Below are 12,530 nucleotides of genomic sequence, written 5' to 3'. Positions count from 1 at the left end.
ATGTTACCATATACGTATATATATATTTAGGAATTGCAAGTTTCATATTTAGGAATTGCAAGTTTCGATATCCCATTACTCATAACGTACTCATTCAATAGCGGGTTTCAAAATATTCAGCCTCAACTATCTACGAGTCCAAAAACACGATCCCAAATCCTACCAATTATTGGTACTACCAACGGATATCCGTTGGTCCAAGTCCCATTATCATCCCTAGTTGATAGTGAATGATGTATTAATACTAAGAAAACACTTAGAATTAGTATGTAGATATTAAATCCACCGAAATTTCCTCATTTTTTGGTATTCTTTTATATTATGTTTATTTTTGTTGCTTGAATTTATTTTTTGTACTATCAAATGTATTCTTTCGAGGTTTATTATTGCCCCTCCTAATAAGTGTTGCTCTCAAGTATCAACTATCAACCTTGAAGATCGAATGAAATTTTATAGCAATAGACTAACACCTTATTAGTTGATTGTATGATTATGAGTTTGAGAATATTAATATTATATTAGGTAAGACTTCATGCTATTTGTCAAAATTTCCTTTAATTTTATAATTTATATATTTTTGTTCCTATTGTTATTGGTTGAACATTTTATAATGGATTCGNTATATATATATATATATGGTATCATGATGTTTTAGTCATACTGAACGGTCTAACCGATTAACAATGACGATGTTATGCGGTGTTAAGGACTTTTTGGGAAAAAATCTATATTACTTATAGAGAAAATACATATATTGTGTTTATAAGAGTTCTATACATTGTTATTTTATTATCCATTATCCACATTTAATCATCGTTTACTCTTAAAATAAAAGTAATTCAAATAAATGATAGATTATCTAGTGACTATAAATATTTAAGCATTGCATATATATATTACACTCTTACTTAAAATTCTACAAGTCCAAAATTTATTCTTTTGTAAATGACATGATATGCTCCGTGAAAAATAAATAATCATTATTATATTGAATTATTTTATAATATTATAGATATAGAACTCGAGGAACTTCATAATTGAATATGCAAGACAAATACTCATGTGCTTCTTTGTATGTCTTGTTTGAGTCTAGTTGACTTCTTCTCTAGTTTTGATATGACAAACTGTTTGAATTTGTAAAGTTTTATCCACATGATTTTTTGTTCAACTGATTTTACGATGTTTGATAATCAACTTGAGACGTATATCATTGATATGCACTGTGGAATTTGCTTATTTGAAATGAATAAATAATCTTAAGATAAATTGATTGGAGGTGGAAGACACATTGTTTCTCATTAATTTATCTTCTTTTGAAGTTAACAACACAATTTTAAAAAGAGTTTTCCCAACCATGAAAATTGTAAAAGATAAATTGTGTAATCGAATGGAAGATGCATGAATGATTATATATCTAGTGACTTATAATTGATTATAAGTGTTCAACAACATTGACAACGAAGTAAATATATTTCAACAATTTTAAAATGTGAAATCACATAGAGATTAGTTATGAAATATATATTTTATTTGATTAAATATATTTAAAATTTGTAATTTTGACATCAATAGATGATATTTATTATTTTAATTAAACCTATGTTGCACACTCTGCCTCTAGATCCTAGAATCGCCACTGCCGGTTAGACCATATACATGACCTCTTTCGAGTTGACGTTTGGCTCGAATTTTATAACATTATGTCTAACGTCCCTCCATTAACATAATGTTATATTACAATTATGGATTTATAAATATAACATCACTTTTAATAATATAACATCAAAAGTATTATGATATAAAATATGTATAATTATGTTACCATATACGTATATATATATTTAGGAATTGCAAGTTTCATATTTAGGAATTGCAAGTTTCGATATCCCATTACTCATAACGTACTCATTCAATAGCGGGTTTCAAAATATTCAGCCTCAACTATCTACGAGTCCAAAAACACGATCCCAAATCCTACCAATTATTGGTACTACCAACGGATATCCGTTGGTCCAAGTCCCATTATCATCCCTAGTTGATAGTGAATGATGTATTAATACTAAGAAAACACTTAGAATTAGTATGTAGATATTAAATCCACCGAAATTTCCTCATTTTTTGGTATTCTTTTATATTATGTTTATTTTTGTTGCTTGAATTTATTTTTTGTACTATCAAATGTATTCTTTCGAGGTTTATTATTGCCCCTCCTAATAAGTGTTGCTCTCAAGTATCAACTATCAACCTTGAAGATCGAATGAAATTTTATAGCAATAGACTAACACCTTATTAGTTGATTGTATGATTATGAGTTTGAGAATATTAATATTATATTAGGTAAGACTTCATGCTATTTGTCAAAATTTCCTTTAATTTTATAATTTATATATTTTTGTTCCTATTGTTATTGGTTGAACATTTTATAATGGATTCGTGAACATTAATATTATTATTTTAGGTAAGACTTACTCTATTTGTCCAAATTTCCTTAAAATCTAGAAATTGATATACTTTTATTCCTATTGTTGGTTATATGAGTATGGATTCGGGAATATTGATATTATTTGTCTAAATTTCCTTAAAATGTAGAAATTGATATATATATATTTCAAATTTTAATATTAAGAATCACATATTAAAAAGGCAAAAGTTGATAAACCCCATTAAATTTTATATATTTTTTCAGGTTGATATCGTGAATTATTTTTTCTTCCTAATAACTAAAATATTAATATATTAGAAAAGTGAAAACCTAACACCATTTCCTTACCTTAACTGGCCAAAGTATTATAAATCAAGGGGATCTAAAATCTTCACATGTCCAGGTTCAATGAACCCTCTTACTTTTCATTCACTTCAATTCCATGCCTGGTTTGTTTGCATCTATGAAACATAGATACGGATACGTGTATCGGATACGATACGTATCCGATACGTCGACACGCATTTTTTCTAAAATGTAGGATACGACACATTCAGGGATACGCGTATAAATTAATAAAAAATATATAAAATATGATAAAATTATAAGTGTAAATCTTCTTCTTCTCTCCTACCTCTTTCTTCTCTTATCTGTTAAGAAATAAAGGTAAGACCTTTATTTACCTTCTCTATTAATATTCGTACGTACTCTTCTCTTTATAAACATACTAAGCGAAAAGAAACTAAGAAGTAAGAAAGGTAAGTCTTTTTTATGTTTGCTCTTCACAACATACCTATGGCGGTAGAGGCGGTAACGCTAAGCACTAGCCGACGACGTTATGGATCGGAAAGTACTATTCGAGGGTCAATATGGTGTGATGGTAAGTTGGTATGATGTGACCTTTAAATAAATGGGTGTTTATTGAAAACAAATCTATCTTATCATAAAAACGAATCTATATATCCTATATTTCATTGAAAACGAATCTATATATCTTATATTTTATTGAAAACGAATCCGATACGTGTCTTGATATTTATTTTTATTTTTTTATTTTTAAATACTCTATTGACACATATCCTTCGCGAATCTAAGCGTATCCGTGTCGAATACGTGTCGGACACCGACACGCGGGGGTATTTGGCGAATCCGTGCTTCATAGGTTTGCATAACCAACAAATCCCTCTTCCAAACCTGTCCACGTTCAATGTATCTCTTCATATAGAAATAATCCGTCTCATATATTATTACATGTCCTGAACTAATCACATATTGATAAAATGAAATTTAAAAAAATAAAAAATAACACTAAATAATATTTTGATTGATACAAGACATGAAATGAAATACTCTTGAAATATTTATCCCTCTAGGTGATACACAATCTTTCTATTTTTATAAAACGATGGAAAATAATGACACCAAAACAAAACCATAGATTCTGGTATTTTAGTAAATTAGTAATGAGGTCAGCGCACGGAAAAGGCTGAATAAGTGTCTTTCCTTAAACTATAAATGACATCATTTTCAGCTTGGAATTTCTCACGTCAGATTTACAAAAAGAGAGAGGAAAAATCTTACAATCCCATTGTTTCTATCTTCTGCGCTTTACCCCGGTTTCCTCATCGTAATTGATTTTAAATTTGGTTTTTCTTCTTTTGAAAAATATTAGTGTTGTTAATTATCGATTTAGATGAGTACGTTTCACTGAAAGTGTGGTTTAATTTTCTGTTCTTGTAGTAAAACAGCTATGGTGTTATGGGTTTTTGGCTATGGTTCTTTGGTGTGGAATCCGGGATTCGAGTATGATGAGAAAATTATTGGCTTCATAAAGGATTATAGACGTGTATTTGATCTAGGTAAATGTCATTATTAAAACGGTGGTTATGATTTTTTACAGTCGTTATAATGTAAATCTTTTTTTGAGTAATTTGTTTTTGATCTGATGCGTTCAATATGAATGCGTTGAATGCATTGTTGTCTGATGCAACCTTGTGGTTGCGTTACAGCCACACCGTCATGACTCGTGTCACATTACTGGTATGATGCGGTTATTGCGGTCACCAAAACTGCAATATTGCGGCTACATAACGTAATAAGGTACTCATACCTAAATAATAATAATAATAATAATAATAATAATAATAATAATAAGTAAACATATTTTCTAAGCAGTGAACTTATATTAAGTAGTGTTATATTATATTTATTAACATGTAATTATTAACGAATACAAACGTTACAGTTGTTGTGGTGTGAATTATTTTTTGAGTAAAAAATATTTTTTGATATCGATGTGGTCTGATGTGACTTGATATAGTTGCATTGTGGCATAATGCAGCCCAATGTGATTGTGTTGCGATTGCACCATTGTGATTCGTTATCACACCACAATTGCGGTGTGATGCAATTGCGACAATCACCACAACTGTAATATTGCAGTCATATCACATAGTAAGATACTCATACTTGCAATTTTCCTAAATATATGTATTGATATATATACAATAGTAACTAAACATATTTTAAGCAGTGAACTTACATTAAGTAGTGTTATATTATATTTATTAACCTGTAATTATTAACAAATATAATTACAATTTTACTTTGTTATTTTAAATTATGTTTTCTAGTAAAAAATAATATTTAAGTGACAACTTAAAATTATGTATTTGTACTTTAATTATATTTATTATGATTTTTTATTATTATCTAAAATAGCACATGATTATGAAAAACGTATGCATAAATATATAAGTAGTTTTCAATTTAATTAAATATTTTCTAAATCTATGGGTACCTGCAGACCCACTGGTTACCCAAGGATACGTGGGTAGCAGAATCAATGGATACCTACGCGGGTCTAGGTTCCAAAATGGTCGAATGGGATGGGTATGGATAGTGCACAATTCGGGCCATTGTCATCCCTACTCATGCTGGGTTTTTTAATAGCATTTGCAATTGCTTAAAGATACCATCTTTTAATTTGTATTTGTAGCTTGCATTGATCATAGAGGAACACCTGAACTTCCTGCAAGAATTTGCACATTAGAGAAGAAAGAAGAATCAATTTGTGTAAGGCCTTTAATATTATTATTTCTAGAGAAAAAGATGTATACATAATTACGGTGTACATATCCACTGTTCATATTTAATTATTATTCTTTCAAATAAAAGTAATACAAAATGAATGTAAATGATGCATTGATTATGCATAAATTTTACATTGATAGTATGTATTACACTTATATGTACTATGGCTTAATAATTAATTTATGTAAATTTTACATTTTCAGGGTTAGTGTGATAGGTTTTTATTCCTAATGTATTGTGCCATTGGAAGTTCTTCATTCTTGTATGTTGTTTTTATTTCTTATAATGTCTTCAACCTTTTTTTTGCAGTGGGGTATTGCTTATTGTGTTCGAGGCCCTCAAAAGGAAAAATTGGCTATGCAGGTAAAATTATTTTCACCTTTAACAGTTTAGGTAGTTAGATTCATATCTTGAATGTGAACTTGTAATTTTCTCTTGCCATTTATATCCATGATTGTTAATTAATTTTATCACCAAATCTAGCCCTTTTTTATATATCCAAATTCCCTTAATCATAATTAGTGATTTTTATACTAAATGTGAGCTGAATATTTTCATTAATTTTCACTGTTTTTTTGTAGTATTTGGAGAGACGAGAATGTGAATATGATCAAAAGACTCTTGTAAGCTTCTACAATGTGAGTTACATGCAAATTCAATTATCCATCGTTAGTGCTTGTCATTTATTTAATCCTTAATAATTATTTTGTGAGTTTAAAATGTATGCATCGTTAGTGTAAAGTTTTTTATACTATCAGTACACTATTTATCTTTGATTGCAAAACTTCTCTTTTGTTAGAGAGTCAATTGTGATTAACATATGAATGGTGGATGATTTGCTGACAGTGTAAAAAATATTTATACTGTTAATGTATACATATTAAATCATTATTTACTTATGCTAATTCTTGATCTTTGTTTGTTTTTAGGAAGAAGATTCACTGAACCCTGTTTTAACCGGAGTCATAGTGTAAGTCATTAAAGTCATAGTGTACATAATTGACTAGCTCATATTTCAGAGATCAAGTTTGCTAATAGAAATTATGTTAATCCATACAGATTCACATCTACTGCAGACAAAGCAAACAAATACTACCTGGGACCTGCCCCGGTAGAAGACATGGCTCGGTATATGATTGTTCAATAAGTTATTTCATTCAGCCTCTGAAATTATGACATATGTTTTATTTAATCATCAGTAGCTATAAGAGATAACTTATCTCCCGATAGGAGTAGATACTATATTCTACTGTTCAATTACATTTCACACAACTTTTGTGGAACTGTGTCCTATCTATGGTTGATCTAACTTCTGGTTGTCTATTCAGGCAAATAGCAACTGCTCATGGCCCTTTCGGAAACAATCGCGATTACCTTCTCCTTCTTGAGAAGGCCATGTCTGATATTGGTAAGCTATCTATCTATACATTGCATCCATTTGAACTTTTTGACACTGGAATGTATGCATACTGATGAGTTAAGAGGTTTCGGTGTGCAGGCCATGAAGATGACTATGTGATAGTGCTTGCCAATGAAGTGAGAAAAGAACTTGGAATGGTGAATGTAGCACCAAAGGACAAGAATTTGGTTGCACCAGCAAAACTTCAACACTCAACTCATGTTGTTAAAAGTCTTGCTAAGAACTTGCTGAGAACTTTCCTCTTGCCTTCATGGTGCTGGGTTGCTGTCTTCCTGCTTGTGTACGAGCTTGGCCAAGGTATGATCGAGGTGGCCAATGATCTGACCGAGAGAGTAGAGTTGTGACCGAGTTTTGCTACACTATGGGATGTTTTTAGGGATGTCAAAAAAATCCGACACATGGGTACCCTTAAAAGCTTCCTCAACCAACGTTCTTCTAGGAATTAAAATCTATCTTTGACATGGGATGGTACCTGATAATCCAGTGAACGTTACCAAAAAAAAAATAATAATTTTATATTTAAAATTTAATTAAATTTATACTCTCTTGATTGTTTTTTTGGTTTTATAGGGTACTCTTTAGCGTTAGGGCACTTTCTTCTTACAACTCGAAGAAGAAAGTTTAAAAACTTGTTTACAACAATATTCCTTCTCGTATGTTTCTGGTGTAAAAACTAGTTTACAACCTGGGCGACATGAGTGGCATGGCCAAAACCATGACCAGTGACATAGTAAACAAAGACCAGTTTCTTCTCATGTTCCTTTTGCTCGATGCCTATTTTCCTCTTCCTCAATCTCAATCAATCACTGACACAAACATCAACAGTCACAATATTGTGTGTGTAAATATTATATTTCTGAAAAATGAATCTAAATGCTTACAACAATATTGTGTCAATGTCTATACTATCATCAACAATATTGGACATGTTCATGTTCCGGAGGCTAATTAGACCAGGTGTATTTTTGGATAAGGCTTAGATCATCAAGTCCATCTCAATCCAACTCTATATATCTTTTTAAATCTATTACTATTTGATGTTTAACACCTTGATCAGGTGAAATAAAGTTAAAAATCAGTAATAGAATTGTGGTTGTTTGAAGCTGGTCCAATTTTACACTTGCCAAGTCGTTTATGGCAATTGATGACTTGTGCCATATGGACATTCATTAAAGGCATTGTAACAAGTCATCATTCATTCACCTGCTCTGAAGAAATCTGTTCAAGTTTCTTACACTTAACTCTAGCTCTGCCAGCCATCAGGACCAGGCAACAATGTCGTCCTACGGTAAACTTTGACACTTGGCAGCACGCAAAGAAATAGGCCTAGAAAATTTCACTGTGATACCGATGAGAATGACCCAACATTCAATATCCAATCTAGGTTAAAGATAAAAAAGTACCGACTTAGAAAAGGTCGTGAAAATGGCAAATATACATAGACATATATGCGGGGCATCCTCCTGCAACAAATCTAAACCTGTCCTACTGTGAAATTTGAGTACATGTTCATACTTCATAGTTGTCGAAAACCTGCTCTGATTATTTACATAGAATAGAATGCAACTGGAAGGTTACGACTAGATGCAGCGTAGCACTACCAGAAATTATCCACCGGGGGCTCAAGAGTGATAACACCAATGGATAGGAGTGGAAGTGTTCTGCGAGTGATTAACCATCATACAATGTTGTCGTCGTTGTTGTTGCCACAATGATGATGTTCCAGCTGCCTCCACCATCTCACTAATCTCCATAGGGTTCTCATTGTTGTCATTGGCATAGGGTTCATCCAACTCCATCATTTCATCTTGTTTGTCCTCTAAAGGCTGACCTGATTCTGGTACTATTTCTTCACTTGCCATAGGAGGACGGTATGCAACCCACGGGACAACGGCCAAACAGTCATTCGACACTTCAGAGTTCTTCTCCCCCATTTCATCTTCCACGGAGTTGTATGGCTTTGTAATTCCCCATGATAATAGATAATCTACATAAGTTGGCAACAATTGTTCAAAAGATTTTCGAGGAAAGGCCATGGGATTTGATTTTCTCAAAAAAATTCAAATGATATGATAGAATGAAGGACATTAAACACACCCAGACCTCCAAATGAGAAGAATTAACAGGAAGGTTTGATTACACGTGATACCTTATAAGCCTAGAAAAGGGCATGGAACCCATGATATGAAGGACACAATAAATGTTACAGACCATGGTTGGCATCACCATCATGTGAGCTATGAGCTCATCAATAGAAACTAACAACATTAGAAACAAGTACAAAATACGAAATCCATACGTCAACATCGATGTCATTGCCATCTCACATATCCCATGCCATTAGAGTCCACTCAAGTAAAGGTTTTAAGTTCATTAAAACGTATTTCCTAACTAAATTGGACGAGTAACCGAGCTAGATTAGAAAGTAACATACAAACTATACAAATGACAAATTCATTGCATCCATGGATTGATATAGCAAATTGTTGGTAGCTATACTTTCTTTTCCTTACTTTTAACACAAAATCTCTTTTCAACATGTACTTCAGCATTTAACATCCTTAATTAACTTATTTTTTTTATTGGAGTAAACCCTAAATATTAACATTTGAAAAGCAAATATCAAATAGTAATAAATGAAAAGAAAAGAATTGGTTGTTACCTTTTAAACCTGGAATCAAGTCAGATTTAACAATGATAGAGAAATCAGTGGAGATATGAGACTTTACAATATCGGTTGGTTGATAAATCACAAGTGATTTCTCTTCATTTGGTGTAGGTTCCATTACAGTGACATTGTGATCACGATCTTCTTCCTCTATGATTGCATATAATTCATGGTCCTTTCAACAAAATAATCATAAACAGTAAAGATAATTGAACGAAAACCCTAAACCATAATGAAAATTGATGATTCATATACGTACCAGTCTTCTGGATTTGGTTGATGGAGGAATTGGAATTGGAAATGAAGTGAAATGGTTGTAAGAATCTTCAATATCCTTACGCTTCTTCGTGTTCATGTTCTGGAATTGAAGCTTTTCAGCACAAGGTTTCAGAGCATTCATTCTGATTCACTGTTACTGTTAGGAAGAAAGGGTTGTTAGGATCTCCCGCGTAAAGCCCATTACTCAATTCTCTTCTCTACGGCCCACTGATTAAGGCCCGTAAAAGCCTTCTTGTGTTTTGAGGTGTGGGCTTAAATTTAAATTTTATTCATTTATTTTCAAGTGAATTTAAATGTTTGTAATAATTGACATATAACAACTTGAGGAGCATATTTGTTGTCCACACTTTGTACCACTTTATGTGTATTAACCATCATACAATGTTGTCGTCGTTGTTGTTGCCACAATGATGATGTTCCAGCTGCCTCCACCATCTCACTAATCTCCATAGGGTTCTCATTGTTGTCATTGGCATAGGGTTCATCCAACTCCATCATTTCATCTTGTTTGTCCTCTAAAGGCTGACCTGATTCTGGTACTATTTCTTCACTTGCCATAGGAGGACGGTATGCAACCCACGGGACAACGGCCAAACAGTCATTCGACACTTCAGAGTTCTTCTCCCCCATTTCATCTTCCACGGAGTTGTATGGCTTTGTAATTCCCCATGATAATAGATAATCTACATAAGTTGGCAACAATTGTTCAAAAGATTTTCGAGGAAAGGCCATGGGATTTGATTTTCTCAAAAAAATTCAAATGATATGATAGAATGAAGGACATTAAACACACCCAGACCTCCAAATGAGAAGAATTAACAGGAAGGTTTGATTACACGTGATACCTTATAAGCCTAGAAAAGGGCATGGAACCCATGATATGAAGGACACAATAAATGTTACAGACCATGGTTGGCATCACCATCATGTGAGCTATGAGCTCATCAATAGAAACTAACAACATTAGAAACAAGTACAAAATACGAAATCCATACGTCAACATCGATGTCATTGCCATCTCACATATCCCATGCCATTAGAGTCCACTCAAGTAAAGGTTTTAAGTTCATTAAAACGTATTTCCTAACTAAATTGGACGAGTAACCGAGCTAGATTAGAAAGTAACATACAAACTATACAAATGACAAATTCATTGCATCCATGGATTGATATAGCAAATTGTTGGTAGCTATACTTTCTTTTCCTTACTTTTAACACAAAATCTCTTTTCAACATGTACTTCAGCATTTAACATCCTTAATTAACTTATTTTTTTTATTGGAGTAAACCCTAAATATTAACATTTGAAAAGCAAATATCAAATAGTAATAAATGAAAAGAAAAGAATTGGTTGTTACCTTTTAAACCTGGAATCAAGTCAGATTTAACAATGATAGAGAAATCAGTGGAGATATGAGACTTTACAATATCGGTTGGTTGATAAATCACAAGTGATTTCTCTTCATTTGGTGTAGGTTCCATTACAGTGACATTGTGATCACGATCTTCTTCCTCTATGATTGCATATAATTCATGGTCCTTTCAACAAAATAATCATAAACAGTAAAGATAATTGAACGAAAACCCTAAACCATAATGAAAATTGATGATTCATATACGTACCAGTCTTCTGGATTTGGTTGATGGAGGAATTGGAATTGGAAATGAAGTGAAATGGTTGTAAGAATCTTCAATATCCTTACGCTTCTTCGTGTTCATGTTCTGGAATTGAAGCTTTTCAGCACAAGGTTTCAGAGCATTCATTCTGATTCACTGTTACTGTTAGGAAGAAAGGGTTGTTAGGATCTCCCGCGTAAAGCCCATTACTCAATTCTCTTCTCTACGGCCCACTGATTAAGGCCCGTAAAAGCCTTCTTGTGTTTTGAGGTGTGGGCTTAAATTTAAATTTTATTCATTTATTTTCAAGTGAATTTAAATGTTTGTAATAATTGACATATAACAACTTGAGGAGCATATTTGTTGTCCACACTTTGTACCACTTTATGTGTCATGGACTTATGATTGGTTAGAAAAATATTTAATAATTAAATTTTAACTTAAATATATTTTTTCTGACCAATCACATGTCCATGGAACATAGAGTGACACAGAGTGTGGGATAACAGATGTGTACCCTAGAACACATGTATCAAATGTGTTTTTTGGTTTCATACATGTATCCTCGCACTGGAGACAATCTTGTACGAGCTGAGAACATCCACAAGTACGTGGGACTAACTCTTCCAGCGGACATTTTTTCCATTTACAAGACTCGAATCCGAGACCTTGCTTAAAAGGAATCAATCATGTATCACTTGAACCACACACCCAATGGTATGTACAAAAGGTGTTTAACAAATCATACATCACACTTTAATATTTGGCAACAATCCCCATATTTTTACAAAGAACATGATGAAGTCATAAATGATATATTTTTACAAATAAATATAGTTTTATAATATTATTATATCATCTATTATTCATATTTATTTATTATTAAATATTCTAAAAAAATAATGGATGATATATTCATATAATAATTATGTATAAATTTTTATACATAAAATATATAGATATTACATTCATTTTTACGCATAAAATATATAAGGGGTGATATACTCATTTTTTCCATTCTATATCAAACG

General features: G+C 32.0%; 2 protein-coding genes across 3 annotated transcripts; one reads left to right on the top strand and one right to left on the bottom strand.

Moving 5' to 3' along the window:
* On the top strand, window positions 4,169-7,331 carry LOC109326518 (gamma-glutamylcyclotransferase 2-1-like). Its single transcript, XM_019559214.1, has 8 exons — window positions 4,169-4,281; window positions 5,421-5,497; window positions 5,825-5,878; window positions 6,097-6,153; window positions 6,445-6,485; window positions 6,575-6,643; window positions 6,844-6,923; window positions 7,014-7,331. The coding sequence occupies exons 1-8, from the start codon at window positions 4,173-4,175 to the stop codon at window positions 7,277-7,279; spliced, it is 753 nt and encodes a 250-aa protein (XP_019414759.1). The 5' UTR covers window positions 4,169-4,172; the 3' UTR covers window positions 7,280-7,331.
* On the bottom strand, window positions 8,257-11,726 carry LOC109327198. Of its 2 annotated transcripts, XM_019560266.1 has the most exons (4): window positions 11,506-11,726; window positions 11,241-11,421; window positions 10,295-10,565; window positions 8,257-8,654 (listed from the first exon to the last, which is right to left on the bottom strand). In XM_019560266.1, the coding sequence occupies exons 1-4, from the start codon at window positions 11,644-11,646 to the stop codon at window positions 8,558-8,560; spliced, it is 690 nt and encodes a 229-aa protein (XP_019415811.1). In that variant the 5' UTR covers window positions 11,647-11,726; the 3' UTR covers window positions 8,257-8,557. The 2 variants fall into 2 exon arrangements, with proteins under 2 accessions (XP_019415811.1, XP_019415812.1); XM_019560267.1 differs by lacking the exons at window positions 10,295-10,565; window positions 11,241-11,421; window positions 11,506-11,726 and adding exons at window positions 9,598-9,778; window positions 9,863-10,083 and having other exon boundaries at window positions 8,257-8,922.

Source organism: Lupinus angustifolius, chromosome LG14, assembly GCF_001865875.1.
Source record: "Lupinus angustifolius cultivar Tanjil chromosome LG14, LupAngTanjil_v1.0, whole genome shotgun sequence".
NCBI classification, from domain to species: Eukaryota; Viridiplantae; Streptophyta; class Magnoliopsida; order Fabales; family Fabaceae; genus Lupinus; species Lupinus angustifolius.
This window is presented reverse-complemented; position numbering and strand designations above follow the sequence as displayed.

Bases quoted from the DNA above. Each gene is read 5' to 3' on its own strand.
- LOC109326518 (XM_019559214.1), top strand. From the start codon at position 4,173: ATGGTGTTATGGGTTTTTGGCTATGGTTCTTTGGTGTGGAATCCGGGA. The intron at 4,282-5,420 runs GTAAATGTCATT...TTGTATTTGTAG, and splicing joins TAGACGTGTATTTGATCTAG to CTTGCATTGATCATAGAGGA. The intron at 6,924-7,013 runs GTAAGCTATCTA...TTCGGTGTGCAG, and splicing joins GAAGGCCATGTCTGATATTG to GCCATGAAGATGACTATGTG.
- LOC109327198 (XM_019560266.1), bottom strand. From the start codon at position 11,646: ATGAATGCTCTGAAACCTTGTGCTGAAAAGCTTCAATTCCAGAACATG. The intron at 11,422-11,505 runs GTACGTATATGA...TTTTGTTGAAAG, and splicing joins CAACCAAATCCAGAAGACTG to GACCATGAATTATATGCAAT. The intron at 10,566-11,240 runs GTAACAACCAAT...CAACTTATGTAG, and splicing joins CTTGATTCCAGGTTTAAAAG to ATTATCTATTATCATGGGGA.